Below are 24,075 nucleotides of genomic sequence, written 5' to 3'. Positions count from 1 at the left end.
CTTTGACAGCCGATGCTGATATTTTGGAAAGCAGGGGGGCTGATAGTCGATATAAAGCCGCTATAATTATTATTATCTTAATTGATATTTAAGAAATTTGTAATCATTTGACAATGGATTAAAAAATAAGTGTAAAATAAACATACTTAAAAAAAAATTATTTTTCACAAATAAATAAATATTTAATAAAAATATAATTAAAAGGGAAGTAAACCCTGTAACCAACAGTGCACTTAGCATTCTCAGAAGTTTGTGTGCATTGGGAATCATATTTTTCAAAATAAAACTAAGGTAACACTCATTTTACATACAGCACACAGAGAAAATGACATGAATATGACAGTATACATAAAGCGCAATATAATTTGAAATCACTAGTTTATTAAAGTTTAAAGCATTCAATTCATACGGACAGACCATCACGAAGAGAACACGAGATCATGCTGGATAAAAATGCACACTTCACAAGATCTCACAGCTGGATTTGACTAAGTTTGCAAGGTTTCTGATATTAAATGTTTATTAGTCTTTTAAAGATTTGTTTAAATTATATAAATGTGTATTTGCTTAATGCTGTGGGCAAACGAGAAAGTATTATGTTTGCCTTTCTATTATAATATAAAAGCAATCGTTATAATACTTTCTGTATACAGTAATTCCTTTGTTTAACCGTTCTATCTGATTATTAGACAGACTTCTATCTGAATTAGACAGAACTGTTAAAGCGCACAAGAAGAATGTGAGCACTGTGTGCTCAGGTGCTGCCTTTCTCCGCGCTATCAAAATAAAAGTCAAAGACACGCAGAAAAACTTATCGACCAACCTAGCAAGTAAATTTCAAAAGTGACTGTTATGTACCTGGTGACTTGTTGAACCGGACTGGAGAAAGATAGGGTTGGCGTGGAGGCAGCAGCGGGGAGGAAGGGAGGGAGACGGACACTCCTCTGGTCAAACTCGGCCTCAGCATCTCCTCTGCAGGGTACGGCTGTACTGGCAGCGGCCCACTCCCATGATTCTGAACACCCACAATCTCCTCTTCCTGAACTCTGTGATGGAAACTGGGGCTGAGGGATTGACTTCCTAAGCAAAAATTAAAAAGAAAAGAAAAAAAAAAAATATATATATATATATTTGTTTTTGGTCTCTCTTTTGAACACTTGATTAGAATTACATCTGCATGCAAATAATTTAGCACTTTTTAAACAAAGCAGCACATGAGAGTTCAGAATCCTGTGTCAGTGATCTATTCAACATGAGTCACTTATACAGCCACAATAACAAACACTGAAAATGTAGAATGCTTTGAGTCTCTTAAACTCTCTCAAACTCTTAAATTTGATTCATTGAGAAGTCTGTATGCTTTCCAGCTGGACGTCAGAAATCCAATTAGCTAGGTATCATTACCAATGGCTTTCTGTATCCAAGCCTTCAAAACCACTATAAAAACATACAGACAAACTACTAAGGCTGCCCCTTGACCAACGGTTATATTATACATCTTTCTCCTCCTATAATAAGCCCTTTCGAAGAAAGCAGAGAATAATTTAAGCTCTTTTAACATTCCAAACTAAACATACAAGACCTAAAGTTCCTCTCACCGCAACAGGGTTTACTGCTGATCTTAACTGCCAAAACGAAGCTGGTTTTAAACAAAAAGCCAACAGAATGCAGATTTTCACAGGACAAACCACCATATATTATGTAGAGGACATCCCTGTGGTCATTTTGGAGAAAGACTGATTAAAGAGACCAAAATATAAAACTACTTGTGTGTAAATGAAACAAAAAAAAATAAATAAAAAATAAAACAGGCTGACACAAAATCAGCTTTACTGAAAACTTGCATTGTTTTTTTAATTAATGAACAGAATATGCATAAAATCAATATGCTACTCCTCTTCAACTAGTCAATTTTCCACAATAATCACATTGCTTACCTGTCTGTGACTGCACCATTCTTAAATTCTCATTTGATGCTTTTTTAAAGATCATAATTTTAGTGTATTTGGTGTAACAGAACTTGTTGACATGCTTTAATATCCCAAATAAACACATTCTTTTTCAAATACTGTACATTATTGTAGGTCCTCTATGCCCTGTCACTCTCAAACGAGCCATTTTCCACAAAGTCCCTCCTTCAGATAAGCGCAGTCTGCTCTGATTGGCTAACTGACCCAGGGGATTGTGATTGGTCGAACACCACAAGCACTCAGAAATTTAACGCCCCTTTCCATAATGGCAAGCTTCATCTTTCAAAATAAATGTAAGACAGTTAATGATGTCCTTTTACCATCAGTTCAAGCCCAAAAGGGGAACAGAGTGGTGTGACAGACACAGTGATGAAGCTCATGTGTTTGCAGTAGAGCTGAAACAACAAATCGATTTAATCGATTAAAATCGATTATTAAAATAGTTGTCAACTAATTTAGTAATCGATTCGTCGCTAAATAAATTTTATTTGCCATAAGCGGCTCATTTCGTGCATATTTCAAATCTGCGGTGACCAAAGTGTGGCAGTAATGAGCCACCGGAGGTTTTACTCAGCCAGTACAGCAGGTGAAGTAGCGAATAGCCAATAGCTGGCCTCGTTTTATGTCACGTGCTTCCCGAACAGCGTCTCTGCAGCATTCAGCGGGAAGTGGGAGTACTTTACTTTGAGCCTTTAAAATGAAGAGTAACCTGTAAACTCTGCACTACTGAACTGTTTAAGGGGCCGTTCACATATCGTGTCTTTTGCGTGCTCAAGTTCGTTATTTCCTATGTAGGCGCGCAGTATGCACTCTCATAATGGAAGCGACGCGGTCGCGACACGCACGCGGTGCGATGCGCCCGTTTTTCCAGGCGCGTCCACACCGCATCCATTTATCCTTTGCTGAAATTTCCGGGTCTTCATGTGCAGTGTGGAGAGGGCACGTCATGGAGAGAGCACGTCATGGTTGCTTAGCAAAGGCAGACGCCTCAGGGGCGCTTCTGCCCGAGCGTTTTGGAAAGAAGGAGAAAGCGGCGCGACTAGCGTTTTCCACGCGTTTTTAGGTGCGATATGTGAACGGCCCCTAATAATTTTATTTGTGCAGATTCTCCAGTACAAGGTTGTTTGCAAATGTTTAGTCGTAAAAGCTGATAACATTGCTTTTTAACAGTTAACATTTAAAGCTTTACAAACATGTTATGTGATCAGTTTGTCGTTTACCAGTTCATAATTCAGACTTGCAGCCTAATTATGACTGAATGAGAGAGGTAAATGTTTGAGTAGATTTAAAATGCACTTCTTTTCTAAGTATTCACTGCTCTTTTTCACACAGCAGGTTTTTTGTGTGTGTCCCAATTTTTTTTTCTGGACAACCTTCTGATGGATTTTACTTTAAATTGTGAGTTCCATTCAGGTTTCATGCCATTGGCACTTTTTTTCGAAGGATTGTTTACAATTTCACAGCATAAGCTATAAAGCTTTTTCCCAGTAAATAATAAAATACAATGCACTGCAATTTTATTTTGTTTTATCCTTATACTTCGTGAAAATATGTTCTCAAAGATTCCTTAAGCTTTGTTTGGGATGTTAAACTACTTTAGGAGCTCTAAGGACTGCCATGGTGAAAACAATATTTGAAATCTCCTTGTGAATTTTGCTAGAGTATGGATCAGTGTTTTGATTGCAGAAGAGTTCGACAAAGGATTACTAACATAATAAAACAACTCCAGGTATATTTTTGATGAGGATATGACAATGCAAAATGGTTAAAATCTCTTAAAAATCTATGCTGAATGATAAAGACCCTTTATTAATAATTTACTTGGGGAAAAAATGGAAAAAACTAAAATATAAGTACATAAACCGATTAATCGTAAAAATAATCGACAGATTAATCGATTATCAAAATAATCGTTAGTTGCAGCCCTAGTTTGCAGTAAACAATCCAATCCACTTTATTTATATAGCACAATTTAAACAAACAGCAAGGTTACCAAAGTGCTTTACAGAGATCAAAATATAAAACAAAAAACAAACAACAAATAAAATAGCATCAATAGTAACAGCGTCAACGAAGACCACAACAGCTCTCATGGTGAGTCAAAAGCCAGGGAATAAAAATATGTTTTTAATAAAAATTAATACACAAGCCACGGACGGTAAAGACAGCTGACTCCACTAGCCTGTCTCTCTCTCTCTCTCTCTCCCTCTCTCTCTCTCACTCTCTCACACACACACACACACACACACGTGTAAGCACAAAACTCAGTATCTGAACAGTCAATAGCAAATACTTAAACTAATAACAAAACATACTTACAGTAGCTTAATTTTTTTTATTGTCGACATTGTCAATAATGTCGACTAATCGTTTCAGCCCTAGCGCAGAAGCAAAGTAAAACAAATTGTATTAAAAAGTAACAAATTGAATTAAACCTAAAATTTGAAGCAGAAAGTCTAAAAATACTATTTTTGAAATACATACTTTTAGTATATTAAAATATTATTAAAATATTTATAATATTTTTTTTATATTTTTCCAGCATATCTTTGCTAATAACTCTACAGAAATATACTAGAAATATACTACAGAAAAGGTTTCACTTGTAGCAATTTTGTTTGCATTTTTTTTTAAAAAGGAAATTATTTTCAGGATTCAAATGATACTTGACCACAGGGTAAGGTTTCACTCCAGTAAGGTTATATGTGACATTGGCCATAGGGTGGAAAATGTGCTGGCATGGCTTTCTTCCCTTTTATTGCAGATTTGTGGTCAGTCGCCTCTTAACACAGCCCAGCAAATCAAGTCTGACTAATGACAGTCTACTCCAGAGAGCTCTGATATAATTATAGCCCTGCATTCATAACACTGAGGCCTGACCAAATTACCAACCAGAGGCTCCATTCATCAGACATCAAATATTTATCAGAATATAAATTCAGTCGAAATTAGGGTTTGGAGCTGGACGGAGGATTTGCTGAATCCTATATTTAGTCAAATGTGGACAGACCAAACCAGAGAGAAAAAAACATTCATACTGCTGTAAATGGACTCTTAATGTACATGTGGAGTAAATCAAGTATGCTGGCGTTTTGGGATTATCATAAGAATGTGGCATAAATCAGGTACACTGGAGTTCAGCAACACCATCAGAGAAAGCCAATGACTGAAGTAACGACTACTCAACTTCTGAAGGAAATTAAGTGAAAGAACACATGGATAGGGATAGAAACGCACAGCAGAGGAAAACAAAGACAATAAACCTTAACCTCAGAGGGTACCAACTATTCTTCACACAAACAGGAAGTAAAAAAAAAAAAAAACACCACAGGCAAGGACAGATGTAGGTTGACAATAACGAGGAAGGAAGGGAAACAAATCCCATTTCAAATAAATGCAGTTCTCTGAACGTTTCACTCATTCGTCAAGGTTTCCACAAACATATTAAGCAGCTGTTTTCAACATTGATAATAATAAGAAATGTTTCTTGAGCACCAAATTAACATATTAGGATGATTCCTCTGATGTGACACTGAAGACTGGAATAACGGCAGCTGAGAATTAAAATGGCAATGATGTTTTACACTTTTTACTGCATTTTGATCAAATAAATGTCTAGGGGAGCATAAGACAATGTGCAATAATGTTTTTAAGTCTTCAGTTTCCATGTCGAAAATTAAGGATTTAAAAAGTTTAAACCTGAAGATAAACTTTTTTTTTTTTTTTGGAAATGACAAAAATAAGGAATCTTGAAGAATTTGGTCTAATTAGGTCACTAATTAAAATAAAATGATGACTAAAAGTTATGACTAATATAATGCAGACTCTTAAGGAGAAAGAAACGGTTGACAAGTGTATTTGTTTGTAATCAAAACATGCAAAACCACAAATGGACGAAATCATCTTGGAGTTACTAGCCAGATAAAATCAATCATCCCTAACTTACAGCAACTTTACCTGTAACATGACTCCGCATCCTTTTGTAATTTAGCCTCACTTTTATCTCTTGCCCCCAAAATGTTCAACATTTCCTATATCCTGATTCTCTTCCTATGGTAGAATTCTAAAGGTTGCTGACTCCAGAACTCTTGACACTATAGCACATGCCTGTTGTGTTACCTGACACACAGGCCATGGTATATCTGTCAGATTAGCACATAAGCTGACTGATCAGCGCTGGAACCTCTTAGGCATTTCAAAGAGTGTGATCCATGTTTAGCTCACTCATCTGAGAGTGTGACCAGCTCTGTTTCCGGTCATGAGATTAGGCCTTGTGTTACTGGAATTCAAACATACAATCACAGAGAAGATCATTACCAAGTATTATGCTCCAGGAGCAGCTTTTAATTAGTTAACATTTATCAAATCAACTTAAAAAAGGGCAAATTATATTTTGACTGGCCTATTTTTATGGTTTAAGATCTGGGGAAATGACCAAAAGGTTTACATTTTGCTACAAGTTTCAAACAAGAAAATAAAAAATTACAGTTGAGGGCTAAATTTCAAGACTTTGAAGTGAGAAAGATTCTGAACAATTTTATTTAAAAAAAAAGCACACAATAATATGATTTAAAGTGACAAACACATTTATAATGATAGATCTGAAAGATTTTCATTTCAAATAAATGCCGTTAAAGAAACATGAAAAAATAAGAAAGAAAAAAAAGTTACCCGAGCAGTAAATCAGCATATTAGAATGATTTCTGAAGGATCATGTGACACTGAAGACTGGAATAATGTATGTGCATAAAAATCTTACTGAGCCCAAATGTTTGAATGGTAATGCATGACTGCACAAAACTTATAGAACACAGAAGTCATATGGACTGGTTTTATGGAGATTGTGTGTCCATTTCAGAGCTTAACATCATACATTCCTGTTCACTTTCCTTGTATGGAAAAGAGCAGCCTGGACGATCTGGAAATGAACTCCTTTTAAGTTCCACAAAAGGAAGCAAGTCATACACATTTGGAATACAGGAGAGAAAATACCACAATTACAATTTTTGGGTTTGCAATAATTGAGAGAGTATTTACTGAACAAACTTTGCTACATAAAACTACTTCATTTAAATTCACAATTAAAATCTTGCAAGTGTGTTTTTAATAGATGGACAGACAATAATCTTGTGTGTCTTTAGAAACAACCTGACTCTGCAAAATAACATGAGGAGCCCCTGCTGAGTAAGGAGAAACTGGACACTAGGGCAGCTGAGATAACACAAGAGAACCCTTCAGAAACATGTGCGCACACTCACACACACACAACTGGCCTCAAAACATGAACCTTACTCTGACACACACACACACACACACAATGCAGATGGATCATCTTTCTAAATGTCACTCTACTCCTAGAGATATATACCTGAGGAAAGTAAAAACACACACGTTGTAAACTCAACATCTCAGGCCAGAGTCATGCTGCATCACCCTGCACAGTAACCCAGCATCAAACAGACCCTGTTTTTAAAGCTAAATCCTTTGTGATCCAACCTTTAAAATGCCTCAGTTCAAAGGCAGGAGAATACTTCAATCTGACATTCCACATGAAAAAGGGTCAATCCATGAAAGCAGATATCCCCACCAAAGTATGTTTCTTAGGGATTAAAGAGTTCAAATCCACAAAAAAAGGAGTGAGAGAGAAAAAAAATTGACATTTTTTATTTCCACGAAACACTACACATAATGTCAGCATTTCACACCAAGCTCTCAATGTGCAAAATTGTTCTTACACCAGTCAAAATCGATACAAACAATGGAATAAAGTGCTTAAATTAGAGGAAAAAGGACCAAAATGGAGGAGGAAGAGGAGGGGGACGTAGGCCAGTGAGATTGTTGGTTTGTGATGAGATCGGTCCCACTTTAGTTGACCATGAAAGGTATACATAAAAACATCAGTATGAGCAGAAAAATGTTTCTCGCCGTGGTTGGATGTTTTTGAAAACATTAGACACAGTGGCTTTTCAATATTTCATAAGCACTGAATTAGCATATCATAATGAGTTCTAATGACTTGGTTTGATCAAATAAATCAGTATTTCAAATTAAATAAATGCTGCATAAGAGACTTCTTTCAAAATCAATTATATTTTTCTTTTTAAGTAAAAAACATCCCCAAACTTTTGCATGGTGCAGTAGTACACAAGAGGCTGGTACCCATGTCATTTGAAGGCAAAGTTTAATTTACATTAAAGATAAATTAGTTTCAAACAGCGTTTGATTTTGTCTTAAAAGTTTGTAAAATCGAGATGTTGTATTTAAAAATATATGTTAAACAGTAGCTTCTAGGAAATGTGTCTTTTGAGAAAAACTGTACATAATCACATGTATGCAGATTTCTGAAATCCAGTTTCCTCAAACGCTAATGGCAAAGGATCTGACTGAACAAAAATGGTCATATTTGACACCAGAAAGGTTCCTCATGACCTCACTACTGGTGTATCTGGTGCTCTTTATTACTTTTGCAACTGAGAACAGAGCTTCCAGGCAGATTATCAGCCACAAAAAGTAGCACTGTAGAGTGTAAGAGTGGCTTCTGATCTGTCATGTGTGCTGGAGAACTCTCTCCATCTCCCTGCAGCTAACATAAGGTGTCGTAAATACTTCATGAGCAATATGTCTCTTAGAGGACACACAAGTGTTGTCTCTAACCAACAGAGACTTCGTCGGCTGTCAGCATGAAAACCGCAGGGAGTTCAACGATGTTAGTAGAGCAGATTTGCACATCAGAGAATGAACAAAGTGACAATCAGCTACATTTAAGAGAGGAGGATATACAAGGGAAATGATTTATTTGCAGTCTTTTGACTTAGGAAGAAGACAGTGAGTTAGATTAGCAGATGAAAAGTTTCTTGTATGTGGGTCAGGTAGTGTTTGTTTGGCAGTTCTCAAACTGGTCTTGACATACTTAAGTGAGTGAGTGAGTGGAGCAGAGATGAATGAGGTTAATTGGAACACAGCTCCATTGAGAGGCTCCTTTGGGAGAGAGGTATCGGGCCAGCGATGGTGCTGAATTCAGCAAGAAGCTGAGCTGAGAGGATACAAGGGTGATCTTGTGGAACTGGGTGTCATGGTAACGTGACATGAAGTTAATTATTTGTTGCAGTGGTTGACGTTTCAAGAGAGTGACATAAGTGAGAAAGCGCAGAGACTTTCAAAGGCATATTCACACAAATTTTAAAAGTCAGTTATTTACATGTCTTTCTATGGCTCATTTGTGGAACATAATTACATTTTGGAAGAATATGCTGGTCCCTTGTCTTAATATAATGAAAGTGAATGGAGAATTGGCTCAATGAAGCTAAAAAATTACACAAAGATGTGCCATAAAAGTAGTCCACATTATTTATATTTTGAGTCTTCTGAAGTGATGTGATGACCAGACCAAAACGTATGCCATTATTTTATAAAATAATAATAAAGAACTGAGTTCTTCCCTTAGCTTTCCTGGATGCATTAACAAGAAAAGTAAAGTTTGCGATTCCTGACATCCAAGTTTGGAAAGTTTTCTTCAGTAAACTGATTGCTTCATAATTCATTTATGAATCTGAATCCTCACAGCAGCCCACCAGAAAGTAGAATTTTCAGTGAAAAGACAAAAGTTCGGCATATTTATCAAGCAAGTATTATAAGGCTTTAGACGATATGTAATATAGCATACTAGTCATATGGACTACTTGTTTATTTTCATAATGATTCTGCATGCTTTTTTAGATTTTCAATTAGGGCTGGGCGATATATCTAATGATATGATCATGCGCATCTAGTCAGTAAATCTGGTTCCGTGATTACCGCTAAATCACCATCACCTGCTTTCAAATGGAGCGGCATTTAATAGACAGAGCCGTAGATCACTGACAAGCAAAGCAATATTGCATTCATTATCGCCTGAATACACAATATGAATGCCCAGCCCTAGTTTCAATCTCAATTCATTATTCAAAATTCTTTCTTTTGTGTTCCATATAAAAATATTACACATAAACACACACACATAAATTAAATATAAATAAATTAAACATTTTTGTGAGTGTGTGTATTAGGGATGGTAAGATTCACCGATTTGCATTGGTGCATCGGCATAAAAGCTTACGATGCGATGCGTCGTGCAACAGATACAGTTGGTATTTGCATCGCAATGCATCGTTACTAACAGATCTGCATCGGTAAAAACCGATTTATTCACAAATAATTATTAGGAGATGTGCTATTCTTTTACTATTTATAAAGCGACCAATAATTTGTTATGTAACTTTTAGATAACTGTTTTCACAACAACACTATGGAGACAGAAAGGTGTCCTCCTGAGAGTTAACACCTAGAACGGATTAACATGGCAGACTCAGAACTCTTTCTTCCACCAAGTCATTTTAAATCCAGTGTTTGGAAACACTTTTCTATATAATTTTTATTTTTATATTTATTTTGAAAATGTATTAGTTTCTAAAACTTTCACTTTGGAGCAAAAATCTGGCTTTTACCTTTAAATAAATAAAGATTTGACATTTATCGTGATAATTAATTAATTAAAATAATTTAATACGATTGTGAATTTATCATTTCAGATAAAAGTCACAGCCTGAGCTGGAATAAAGAAAAAATAAAATCCCAGCCAGCTCTATAAATCTCTTTGAAGGCCGTAAGCCCCCAATTAAATTAAGCATACACACAACAGCTAATAGCAAAGTACAGTTCAAAAGGTTTCAGCAACAGTTTATTCATATAATTTTCCTTCCTTCTGGGAATAAAGCAGCTTACCTGCGTCTCTTTTGCCAGTTCTTCCTCCTCCCTCTCGCCCTTTCTTCAGCACTCCCTTAAACATGGTACAGTTCCCACTTTTACTACAGTCCTTTGTTCCTGCAGAGAAAGACATTTATTGAAGAAGAGCACACTGTTACCAACTGATCAAGAAAAAAGATCTGGTCAATAATACCTCAATGCTTTGGACAAGTAATTTAAACAAGTCACCAACAACTTGACAACACAATGAAAAACAAAACTCCCTATTCATTTTATGTTTGTGTGAGTTGCCACCTCATGACGGGAGGAATTGTTTGATGAAATTCCCACATTCCACATCTAATTAATGCTCTGCTGCCTGGTCTTAGGCATATAAACAAATAAAGAAAGAAACAGTGATTGCCAGCGGTACCCACACACTGTAAACTGTTGCACGCCACTCACATAATCCATTAAATGTGAAATAAAAATACATTTAACAGCTTAAACTGAAGAAAAACTGAAAGACCTTAGTAGGCAAGGACAGACCAGTTGTTATAAACCACTCAAAATAAGAGGGAAACTAGTGTGCCACTGTCCTTCATGAGTCCAATGGATGTGTCCAACCACCCTGACACGTCTTTCAGACAATAGCAGGAAATACCAATCCATCTACCAAACCTCCACTTTGTTCAAAAATAGTTCAATGGACCTGTCTGCTTATCTGGGTATCCAGGCCTGCAGGCTGATCTCACAGTGACAGACAGATCAGAGCTGGATATTTGCTCACAAGAGACACAAAAAGAGTGTTCATTTCAGGGTTCTGTTGGAAACCAGCTGAAGATGTTTAACTATCAAAACTAAACTACTACTCAGTGGATCAAGGCATTGCACACTACACTGAACTTCCAAAAAGTAGCATAGAATTGGAAGTTGACAGATATTTTCCATATTGGTGTGCACATCCAACTGAAACAGATTACTGAAAAAGAAAAAAATGAAGGGTGAGGACTTGGCTCTGTGCATTCATTTTTCATTGGATTTTGAGGCGTGGCACTTAAAATTAGAGGCACATGAATGAGAGTTTGCAGGGGCGAGGTTTAAGAACACTAAATGATTGGAGAAGATCTGCATATGATACCATGAAGTCTGTCTGACATCTGGATGAAAAAATTATGAACTAAACAAAAAAGAAATTGTCATTTAATTTACACACTGAACAATGTTTCACACTTGCATTTGTGAAACGGCAATCAATTTTAAACTATAACTGGTGATGCTCACCATTAGGGCTGTGCAAAATATTTTATGTGATTTTGAAATCGATTTTGTGTGGATTTTCAGTGAACTATGTATGAACTATGTGAGCTCTGTGTAGTAAAGGCCAACCAGTGTTGCCAAGTCTGCGGTTGTTTTTCATGTCTGTGGGTCGATACGACCGCAATACCAATAACGTGATGTTTAGCCCCTAAAATGCAAATTTTACCAAGGGAACTCCGCCAAAAAAAAATTATTTTATCGCCAAGAAACGTGATTAGGCTTGTTTTGAGAATTGGGCAGGTTTTGTTTTGAAAGCCTGGCAATCGTGATCTGATTGCACGTGCTGGAGATATACTACTAATCACAGGAGTGCCTTTACTGACGAGATGCGCATAAAAAACTCATTCGATTTTTTGCAAAGCCCTACCCACCATATTACAGTGTAAAAGCTACAGAGTGTGAAACACATTGAAACAACAAGTTACAAGTTAGCAATCTGTCTTGCAACATTTGCATGTGTTCAGATAAGCAGGAAAATCCCTCCCACACAATTATTCGCTAACATTGGTTATTTGTCAAATTTAATGGATATTGTATGAAGGGTTGCACGATATTGGGAAAAAATTACATTGCGATATTTTATTTTTCTGCAATATATATTGCGATATGAAATCTAATAAAAAAAATTTCTTACAAACAAAAATGGGGTGAGCAGATTTACCTTCTCATTTTAAATGCTTTAAACATCGACACCATCGTGTCAATTGATTAATATCTCGCTCTCCGCAAATCACATTCGTCAAGGGCCGGGGAGCAGCAACTACGACAGCCTACATCGCACATCCTGCGATGTGACTATCGTGGATTCGTACATCACGATATCGATGCTTAAACGACACATTGTGCAGCCCTAATTGTATGCATTTTTTTTTTTTATTAAATAAAAAAATTACTGGTAAATAAAAATACCTTAGTATCTATATTTTTTATTTGAGTATCGATACTTTCGTTACTCGCATCAGTATTGATTTATCGATACTTCAGAATCGATTCGCCCATCCCTATTGTACAGCATAGTTTTGTAGTCATAAAAATCTAACTTCCAAGTCTGAGGAAAATGTCAATAAATCATTAAAGTGAAAAATAGCAATACCAAATGCATTAAATGGCATCTAATAAATCTGTATAATCCACTCAATACTTTTATCCCAACTTTTTACAATGAGAGTAGAAATGCTAAGCGAATAAATAATTGTTAGATGCTATTTCACCATTATTTGAGTTAGAGACTAGAGATAGATAGATAGAGAGATAGAGAGATAGAGTTTGACTGAGCACTTGATGGTTTCACTACTCTCTATGGAATACACACACACACTACCTTAAGGTCGATTCTATTGCCGAAGTGTGCGTAGAGCCTTGCGACCTAATAAATATTCAAATAATATATTTTCAAACAGAAACAGTGATACAGTGTGTCAAAACCTGAGATTAATTTATAACTAATGATTTAAATAATAACCCAGGGTAAAGTATGAACAGAATGAGACATTAACCCAGGGTCATTTTTAAGCTTTTGAACCATGTTGTTGAAAAGCCCAAATGAGTGATGGATTCACTAATACTTTGTTTTCTGGCTAAACAATCCTTTTTTTGGAACACTACAGAAAAAAAAGGAAACTGAGTAGCTCTAGGCAGCATGCAATATATTTTTGTGGAAAATTGACTTGGGAGTTATTAAGACATGGGTCTGACTGTTGGTTTGGGCTTAAAAACGGTCACCATCAGCTCTTTTATACAGCGCAACAAATATAGCTGATTCAGCCACAGGAGTCAGGACTGCTGGCCACAGCCAACCAGTAGCAATCAAATAAAAAAGAACAACAAATGAGAGGAAATAAAACCATACAAGGGTATTAAAGAAGCACATTATGCCTTATAAGTGATGCATCTCAGCTGTACTATAATTTGTAACAGTTTTGGAGACAAACTCTGGGACTGATTAGTTTGTGTTCTGTTAAATGTTAAAATGAATTTTCGCCAAGCCTAAAAGGCAGCACTGGTTCAACGGATTTGATACTAATTGCCTGGATTTGAAAGGAGCCACATCCTGTCATTCAGAGACATGGTTTAGAAACACAAGCCTAAATGACATCATGAAAAACACATCACAGAAATTGTGCCCATCCAAAGACTATCTCATTTTCTCATCAGCCATAATTCCCTTTCATATACACTGGCACATGTGCACCCCAGGAACATGAAGCAGTGTCACACACATATGTGCAAAATGGAATTCATAACGCCTGGCTTGTCAAGCCACAAACTGTACAGATTTGCAGAGATACTGATGTCACAGAGGTGATGTCACATAACTAACTCCATCTGGATGGTGCTGGATATAGGGATAACAGGCCTTTGCCTTACAGAGACAAAGCACATACAGGCAGAACTCTATAAAACAAGTTAACTTCACTAAGAAACATTTATATCTTCTTAAGTCGGTTTTCTTTTCCCTTAATACAAAAAAGATTACAAAAATCCTCTAATTTTGTACTAATGATAGCGTTTTTATAGATATTGCATATTGGTTAGTCAATTCACCGTCACAAGTGATATCAATAATGGTCGTTCTACTTTTAAAGTCACCGATTTCTGTTTGAGAAGCTAAAAAAGACCAGAGCAAATCATCCATGCACGTGGCTGAAAATCAAATTACAGACTCCAGAAAAGTGCATTAAAGCTTCACCATAGTATGTTTGCCGGAGTTGGAACCAAGCAACTGGAAAGCTCTGGTTTGACCACCGCTGGCCCTCCACCGTGAATAACGTTTTAAGTTGTACTTTCTAGTAATAGGCAGGTTTCTGTGGGCCGTGTCTGCAGCCTAAATGGGAGTTTAAATGGATGAAAGCTGAGATTTATCAGAGGATGGAGGGGAAAATTAAGAACGACAAGAAATAAGGTGGCGACTGGGGTGAATGCTGAGGGATGAAAGCAAAACATGACTAAAAAAAGTATGGGAAACAAAAGAAAACCATGTATTCAGGAAAACGCTGCAGTACATTTAGTCTCATAACGCTGCAGAGTTTAAGTGCTATAGTATATGAAAATATAAAACAGCTGAATGGGAATTTTTCATTCAAATGACACATTCAGAAATACAATCGCAGCACAAATGAACGACTCGTCTTAGGGAATTCAGAATTGACGGTGCTCGTTCAGTGAGCGGGAAATGAGGACATCTTTTCTAAATAGGTTTTATGGATGAAACCTAAGGGAAAATGGCCTTGTTTCCTTTTATGGACAATCTGGCCTAAATCTCCTCCCCACTTAACCATTTGAATAAGACATATGACACATGGGGGGTCTTAAACAAATGTGCAGCCCTCACATCAAAAGCTGTCAAGCTTTTCAGGCCTAACAAGAGCAGATTTTTAGACAGAAGGTTACTGGTTTTGTGAGCAGTTATGCAAGAACTAGTTTCTGTGATCTTCCAGCAGTAGAGTTCTAGCACACACGTGTCAGAGTGAGAGGGTGAATCTCACCAGGAGGTGTGCAGGTCATAATTTACTCCAAAATCAATCAAAAACAAACAAAATGGAAATATTTTGACATTTAAATCATATCAGTCATCAGCTGACAGCTGCATTTTTTTTTTAATATATTGTACTTTTTATATGATAATATTAATAAATCTATTTATTTATTATTGAATATATAACAGCAGATAGATATTTCTGTCTATTTTAAGATTTATTCAGCGCCAATTTAAAGACATAACAATAGCTTATGGCAAATATTTAACACTTTAAGAATACTTTAGTATTAGTTTTTAGTGCTTTGCCAATTTTCTTTTTAAACCAAGTATAATAGAATTATAAATACAGTCATTTATCAGCATCCTAAAAGTTTCTTTCATGTGACATTATTATTATAATTATTATTTTATCTATGTTGGGTATATTTTGTATACATTGGTAGCATTTGTTGTACTTCAATCTATCTATAAAATATTTATTATATTTCAAATGAAACGATTTTATTGATTAATAACTGCAAAAAGACAATACCAGAGGTATTACTATAATAGCAAGGGGGGAAATGTGCTTAGTTGTCCTAAAAAGTGACAAGGTATATCATTCAAAGGTTCTTAATAAATAATTGTCCCGTATACATTCTCTTTATGTAAAATATGATTTGTTTTTTATTTGGGTTTGGGGTCAAAAGTGATCTTAACATTTCTTTAAAGATTTCACAAGATTAACCTAGAAACTTTCAGATGAAATGTACAAGAACAGTGACCATAATTTCAAGGCTCAAGTGACCACAGAGGTGTGTAACACAAATGAGGAGACAATCTATTCCCTGAACTACCATGACATCTGTTTTTTCCATTCTACCCAACATGACATCATGGTGGATCACCCTGATGAAATGCGTAGACCAATGAAACTTACAGAGTAGATCTGATGATCTATAACTGATTCTCTGGTAATTTCGACATCTGAAGTACATTAAACACTGTGAGGCAGCTTTTCCCTATTTCAGAACCCACTTCAATACAGCCACAAACCAAAGTTAAATCTTGCCATCGACATACTGTGTGTTGACAAAAAAGCGAATAATATTCAAAAGTGTCTCTTTGAATCTTTCTGGATGGCAGTGAGTGTAACAATCCACACTTCATTTCACGAAACCTATAGACACTGGACATTAACCAGCCCGGCCTTTCACTCCAGCTCTTTTCAGGTCAAACATTAGCTCATTCTCTCCCGCTGAGTTAAACACAGCCAATTAAACCATTAGTCTGCCATAAAAACACTAGAGTGACTCAAGGAACAGCAGGACCGTGCAAGCCTGTACTTTCATTAATGAGTAAACATGGGAAATGCTCTGAAAGTGTTGACAGGGAGATGGAAAGCTAGTGTTCACGACGTCCAAACAAATACTATAACAGGGAGAGCGTGTGATCACTTACTCAATAGCTTCTGGAACTCACAGAGGGAATAATTATGCTGATTAAATTAGGATTTTATGAATTTTCCAGTCAGAACTACTTCTGTGGTACTCTCTCTTCAGCTTCCAGAATTCTCAAGATTCTTTTTTTTATTACGACTTTGTAAGTCACAGGCTTCTGAGGAACTGTGGAAGACATCCAGTGATGCATGTTCACCACAGTTCAGCAATGATGTTATGTTCTTATCATTATTAATTTACTTAGCGAAGACGAAAAATATTCGTTAACAAAAAAAATTCTGTAACTAATATGTTGACGAGCTAAAAATAATATCGAAATTATTATGAAATTTATGCCGCGTCTTTGTTATTTTTTTTTTTTACAAATATTAACTCAAATTGTACAGCCTTCTTATTTTAAAACCGTAATATTGTTGTATTGTTGAACTGCCTTTAAAATTAAGTTTACATTTATGTTTGATAAATTTAGCTTATATAGCTTTTTTTATGTAACTTTGTTATCTTTTATTTCTGTCTTTAGATTTGATATTATTCTTATTTTTTGTGCGTGTGGTTTTTTATATCCTTATTTACCCTCTGGCTACTAGGGTAAACGTACCTATTAAGCTCACAAAATTGGTTTTGACATTTTTAGTGCACAAGATATTGGTTTCAGTACAAAAAGTTATATTCAAATAAAATATTAAATTTTATTTTAAATGGCAAAAGAATTTCAATTAAGGTATACATTATTAAATAAAAAAAGGCTGGCTGTTCAAAAAGTCTTAATGGCACACCGCTGTTCCCATTAAGCTCCCATTATGTTTTAGTAGAAATTCTTATATAATATAATATAATATAATATATTTTTTCTATCTTTTTTTTTAAGTTACAAAGTCAATCACCAAAAAAAAAAAAAAAAAACTTAAACAGAACAATAAAATCAAGCAACAAGGCATTCAAGTCGATCAGATATAGATTCATAATGAAGTGTCATTTAAGCACATTGCAACATCTAGACTAGTTCACGTTCAGCTCAAGTAACAAATATTAAAAAATCAAATAAAATATTGCATTCATGGGGATGAACACAAATCCAGATTCATTATGAAGCCTCTTATCAAATGGATGTCAATGTATCTATAGTCTCTTAAGGCTGGAATACAGTATAGGATTTTTGCCCTGATTTTCCACAGATTTAAAGTCTGGAGAAGTTGATGCTAGTTGCCAAAGGTCAGAGCCAGTCTATAGATTTGAGTCGACTGATTCCATAGAAAATCAATTAACTTAACTTACAGTGACAAGCATCAATTCATGTTGTATAGCCAATGCAAAAACAGAAGTTTGTTCCCTATAGAGGAAACAGAAAAACTAAAAATTCTTACTTCCGGAAAACTGACCGTTGCAATCTATTGTGAAGCAATGGCTTCATAACCAGTTCAGTCATATGCTTCATCAAGCAACAGTTATGTTGTCCGACCTGAAGATGGCACAAATTATCTCAAGTATTGCGACCCCTCCACTGTTATGGAAACTTGGAATGTTCACAGAGGAAGTACGAGACACTATAGAAACCATAAGGATTAAGCAGCAGGATAAGGACAATATCTTCTTTCACGAGCATGTAGTCCATGCTCTTGCATTTGCAAAATTCAATATAATTTGATAGGGTTCAACAGAGCACGCAACAACAGATTCAGTGATCAGAACAATAGCAGTAAGCTTTAAAAATGAAATCCTTTTCTGCTTACCGCAAGTGATCTGATTACTTTCTGGCTGAGGGCAGCAATAACAGATGTCTACTGAATTGAAAACATTAACTAAATGAATCAAGAGGCTTCAGGGTACAGTGTGGAAAGCAGACAAGAAATGCAAGAGTTTAATGACAAGCAGTCATGGAGGAATGGCCACAGTCTTGGTTCAGCTGACCTTTACAAATGCAGGAACAAACACATTCCATTACTTTGTCAAATCTAGTGTAACGTGTGTGCATGGTGTTTGTGTGTACACCTGTTCAGTGTCAGTTGGCTCATGACCCTAGCTGGAAAGTCTTGGTTACCTCACATTTTTTTCCTAAAATATGCATGTGTATAAAGAGGAGAAAAAATCTCAGGCTTTAAGTGTTGAGTTAAAGGTCCAAAGTTCCTGACTGTAAGTATTTGCAGCACAAAATCCACATGTGATGCCTAACTCAAGTCTAGTGAAGTATTGTGGCTAAATAAAATTCAAGCGGCTGTTACATACTTTGTGTGCAAAACAGAAAATAGTACTGGCTTGGTTGACTAATAATAGAAAGGCAAATATGAATCAAGATTGCAAAATACAGATTTTGTGTACATATTTTGATATGTGTTGCACGTGACAACTGAAATATCACAGTATGACAGAGCACTCAATCATTAATGTTGAGTCTGAAAAGGTAAATATATGTCCTAAGGCCACTAATAAAACAACTGTGAAAAAAATAACGCAACTGGCAACATACTCTGTAAACACGCATGTTTGATACATCAGTCACACGAACGCGCCTCTCTGTAGCAACTACAAAATACCAAAACTTGCAAAGGTTATTACGTTGTTTCATCGACAAACTATGTCAGAATTAAAGCTTGTAGAAAACGTACCTGTTTTAAGAGAGATACCGCTCAGTATCTGCCTGATACACACGTTTCCCGTCCAGTAGAAGTTTAGAACTGGAGTGAGGGAGCGAGTGATAGAGAGAGGGCGCGCGCTCCATCAGCTCCTCCCTCTCGCGATTCCCTCAGAAAGACTGAAAAAAACAGCGCTTTGACTGAGAAAAGTCTGTTCACATGGACAGTAAAATACTTTTTTTTTTTTTTTTGGGAAATGTATATTTTTGTATATTTCCCATAAATCCTGAATCTCCTATTCCATTAAAATTTTTTAAAAATATATATATATATTCATTTTTAATTAACAATTAGGCTACATCATCCTCCAGGAAGTGACATAATTTTTGGTGGGGAAAAACAAAATTATAAAAAGAATATTACATTAAAAAAATAAATAAGAATACTTTAAAATGTGTTCATATTTGCTTTTTTTATTTGATTTATCAAAATAATCTAAAGATGTAATCTAAAAATTAAGTAAAAAGAAAAAAACTAAACACCAATGGATCTGTTGAATTTGACATTTTGTGGCAGTATTTGGTTTGTCTCATTTTCAAACATTTTATCATGTTAGATAAAACTTAAGAAAAACAAATTATCTTTTAAGTTAATTTAATTAATCTCCTCATGGAGTAATGACTAAATTTAACTTGTTAGGATAATAGGACTAACTTACTTTTAAGCAAGTTATAATTTATAAAAAGTGTATGAACTTGACCAGAGAACATTTCTGAAAATACCCGCATTTCACCACAAGCATGTTCTTTCTTTCTTTCTTGTTGTTGAGAATGACCCTTTTGTTCATCTGATTCAGTGGAGCAGGAACTGACCGCTTATAAATCTGTGCCGACAGAACATGATGTAGAAGTAATAACTCACCAGGAAGAAGAAAATAAACATACTGATATGTATCAGGGGCTTCACTCCCTCAGACCACTAGTGCATAATATCTGTCCTGATACAGCTGCTGAAATAGTGTGGTGCTGCTCCATTTATGTCAAGTTTAATCGCCTCTTCAGCGTCCCCGTGTGGCTATCGATGGAACATCTTACCCATTAACATTGCAAGGACTTCACTTGTGAACAGCTTAGGACCACTGTCTGCTATTATGCACGCCAATGATACACATCTGGGTGTCATTTCTGATTCTGAATGGAAATTTGATAAGCATATTAATGTTGTATTAATAAATAGCTTCTTCCAAATGAAAGCTATTGCAAAGCTGAAAGCTGTCTTCTGGGTCATTCTCTGATAAAGAGTGTTTCAACACAATTTGTAGTGCGAAAACCAGTTGAAAATAAAACTGAACTTGTGGTTGATGAATAAACAACATAATCCAACATCAAATATATATATATATATAAAAACAAATGATATCTTTATTACATCTAAATATTCTGATAATAATAACTTTTGCTTCCAGAAGGTCTTTTACATATACACACAGTTCTACATAGCGATTTATCATGGCACAGTTTTTTGTGCTAAGTAGCACAGATCACGGTTGTACACTAAACTGACGTAGTTGTACAAGACTCCATGGAACATACATTAATCTTTACATTAAGTAGGTTACAGCAATGAGACCAGACAAAATGACGTTTTTGTTTTCCATTGCACAGAACATTATTATTAGGGTTTCTTTTTTTTTCTTTTTTGTTTTACACTGCTATTATTTCTTTATTTCAGCCGATATGTAATTTAGTTACACCTTTTCATTTGGCTCAAAATCTGAGGTGACTATAATAACATGCCATGGAAAAAAAAAACATGAAAATTCAAATCATAAAAAGATGGTTCAAGATGTCAGTAAATCAGACTTCAAACACGCTTCACTGTTTAAAAACAGCAGATACTGAAAAGTAAAGTCTTTGGCTCACACTCAATCCCAGGTCAAACTAATTCAAGTTAATTTAATTGAGCATTTAATCTGTCGTTTATGTACACACACACACACTTCCACTCAAACGCACACACGCGCAAACATCCAAATGAAAAAATGAATGTCACTGCACAGGCTTGTTTGCGCACACAAAACAAATTCAATTTGTCGAATGATAATGAACCAGTCACTTCATATGCAACAGCTTGTCCATACAACACTCTTGGAATCCACTGACCCAGATTTGACTTAAGGAGTAACACCTCTTTGCAATATTCTATCTATGGCTACACGTTACATGGACGAATATGCACACATGTACATGCCTACACCCATGAGTCAGGTGAGGCCGGGTAGGGCTGAGTTCTGTATGAAGGCCTGCGTGTGGTGGAGTAGAAGTCCACGTAGTTGGTATTGGGTTTGAGCACCTGCCTCTCGCTCACCACAGGATAACGAACCGGCTCGTCCAGATACGGATCCTCGTAGCCCATCGGAGACGACAGGTACATTCCAAAAGTGTCATAGGTGCTTTGATTTCCCTCATCTGGGTAGTAGAGCCGGCCATGCTAGAAGAGCAGACAAAAAAGTGCCTTTTTGAGCATAATTTACATTTATTAACAAATAATAAAACATTTCTGACACAATATATTAGAGAGACTTTGTCTGAAATTTTTATTATATATATTTATATACAATTATCTGCTAATACTTTCTTTATTGTCTCTTTTGGTTTCTTTCTTTCTTTTTGGAGAAAATACTTTCATTTATTATAGTATTATATTTAAGTTATTTATTATTTAGGTTTCGATTTTATTTTCTCTCTCATTTTAGTTTATACCACGGCTCTGTGGAATATTTGATTCTGATTGGTAAATCGCATCATCCACCAGTACGTTATTCCCAGGTAACAACCACATCCAGGTACTAAGAGTTATCTTGTCCGGTTTTCCTTTATATGCTTAACGAGTCATTCCGCTATCGTTGTCTGTCTGGCGCCACCTTGTGACTGAAAACACTTAACCACTGCATGTTAAAATGGAAGACTTCAGCAGTAATTTCAACATATATGGTAAAAACTTATATTTTTAGCCGTGTAATAAGCAGGATAATGTACATCCAGCCAGTTGTTATCTCAGAATAAACCCTGTCGCAAAGCTAACACAATCGTGACACTATTACCGTATTATCCAGACTATAAGTCGCACTTTTTTTAATAGATTGGCTGGTCCTGCAACCTATAGTTGGGTGCGACTTATTCATCAAAATTAATTTGACATGAACCAAGAGAAATGAACTAAGAGAAAACATTACCGTCTCCAGCCGCGAGAGGGCGCTCTATGCAGCTCAGTGCTCCTGTAGTCTACACTGAAAACATAGAGCGCCCTCTCGCGGCTGGAGATGGTAATGTTTTCTCTTGGTTCTAAATAAATGCGACTTGTAGTCCAGTGCGACTTATATATGTTTTTTTCCTCATCATGACGTATTTTTGGACTGATGCGACTTATACTCAGGTGCAACTTATAGTCCGAAAAATACTGTAAGTAGATATTACTATTACATATTTTGGTGTATATTATTTTTTATATATTTTTAGTTTTATTTAAAAATTTTAGTTTTAGTAATTTTGTTGAGAATTTTGTCATTTTATTTTTATTACATATGTGTTTATCCAAATTAGATTGTTTTTTTTTTTTTTTGTACATCAAGTTAAATGCAAAATGTTTAAGAAGCTATGAAACAAGTTTTTTTTCTTAGTACAGTTATTAACAGAAGAATAACTGCTACCATCATAATAATCCCATACTAAAATCATCTTATCCTATATTTTATGTCAGAAGTAGATCTCAAATTGTCAGTCTTTTTATGTTTGTACAATAGACAATATTTCAAAGCCTAATGTTCATAGAAATATCAGCATTAAAGCTTTTAAGGTTTGCAACATAATATTTGTCCAATTATCACATGCAATTTGTCTCTTCAGACCAATGTGTAAAATAAAATCGATAAAAATCCTAATGATGGCATGTGAATTTTTGAGTCTATTCATCATTCATATTAAAACATTTAAGACATTTAGTGTTGGTGTGAACAAGCCTTTACATCTTTAAATTTACAGTGTGCTATTACTAAAGTTAAGACTCAGAATAAGTGAAAATCGCAAAAAAACTTTTGCCTTAAATCTTAAAAAAGGAATTCCGTAAGGTGTGTGCTACTAAACCCAGGTGCTTTTGACCACAGATTATTTGTGGGTAATGATCAAGGAATAAACCCAATGGATTATGTAAACTTCATCTGTTGAGATTAGACGCATTGAAACCACGTCAATGGTTATCATTTACAGTAGACATATGGGTTCAGCCGGCTTCAGATACAGCAGTTTCCTTTCTTCACCTCACCTGTGATCTGCGGGACTCCTCGGTTGAAGGAGACGGATAGGAACTGATAAAATAGGCAGACTGCTTTCCAGACCCTGAACACAGATGCACACAAATATTAAAACACGGTTTCTATCACAAGAACAAAATGAATACTTTTCTATTTACCAGGTATAGTCATAATCGTCCACGTTATCTTATAATGTGTCGTTTAAAGGTGTTGTATTTGTATTTTATAGAAATGTTCAGTCTGTGGTGAAGCTCTAATCCTGTGAAGG

The 24,075-nt window shown here is 35.6% G+C and overlaps 3 protein-coding genes across 9 annotated transcripts in view; 1 reads left to right on the top strand and 2 right to left on the bottom strand.

Moving 5' to 3' along the window:
• Positions 1 to 19,690, bottom strand: part of LOC127959942 (protein TANC1) — a 77,710-nt gene extending 58,020 nt beyond the window's left edge. For all 3 annotated transcript variants that reach the window (XM_052559437.1, XM_052559438.1, XM_052559439.1), the window contains exons 1-3: positions 19,532 to 19,690; positions 10,731 to 10,829; positions 859 to 1,080 (exon numbers count right to left, since the gene is read on the bottom strand). In XM_052559437.1, the coding sequence (XP_052415397.1) occupies positions 859 to 1,080; positions 10,731 to 10,794 (286 nt within the window). In that variant the 5' untranslated portion in view covers positions 10,795 to 10,829; positions 19,532 to 19,690. The remainder of the gene's footprint in view (positions 1 to 858; positions 1,081 to 10,730; positions 10,830 to 19,531) is intronic.
• Positions 1 to 24,075, top strand: part of LOC127959948 (WD repeat, SAM and U-box domain-containing protein 1) — a 173,511-nt gene that overhangs the window by 71,512 nt on the left and 77,924 nt on the right. The gene's annotated exons all lie outside the window — the stretch shown is intronic.
• Positions 20,896 to 24,075, bottom strand: part of LOC127959944 (plakophilin-4-like) — a 42,461-nt gene continuing 39,281 nt past the window's right edge. For all 5 annotated transcript variants that reach the window (XM_052559442.1, XM_052559440.1, XM_052559441.1 and 2 more), the window contains 2 exons: positions 23,819 to 23,892; positions 20,896 to 21,988 (listed from right to left, as the gene is read on the bottom strand). In XM_052559442.1, coding sequence (XP_052415402.1) covers positions 21,749 to 21,988; positions 23,819 to 23,892 — 314 coding nt within the window. In that variant the 3' untranslated portion in view covers positions 20,896 to 21,748. The remainder of the gene's footprint in view (positions 21,989 to 23,818; positions 23,893 to 24,075) is intronic.

This window comes from Carassius gibelio, chromosome B6, assembly GCF_023724105.1.
Source record: "Carassius gibelio isolate Cgi1373 ecotype wild population from Czech Republic chromosome B6, carGib1.2-hapl.c, whole genome shotgun sequence".
Taxonomy (NCBI): domain Eukaryota; kingdom Metazoa; phylum Chordata; class Actinopteri; order Cypriniformes; family Cyprinidae; genus Carassius; species Carassius gibelio.
This window is presented reverse-complemented; position numbering and strand designations above follow the sequence as displayed.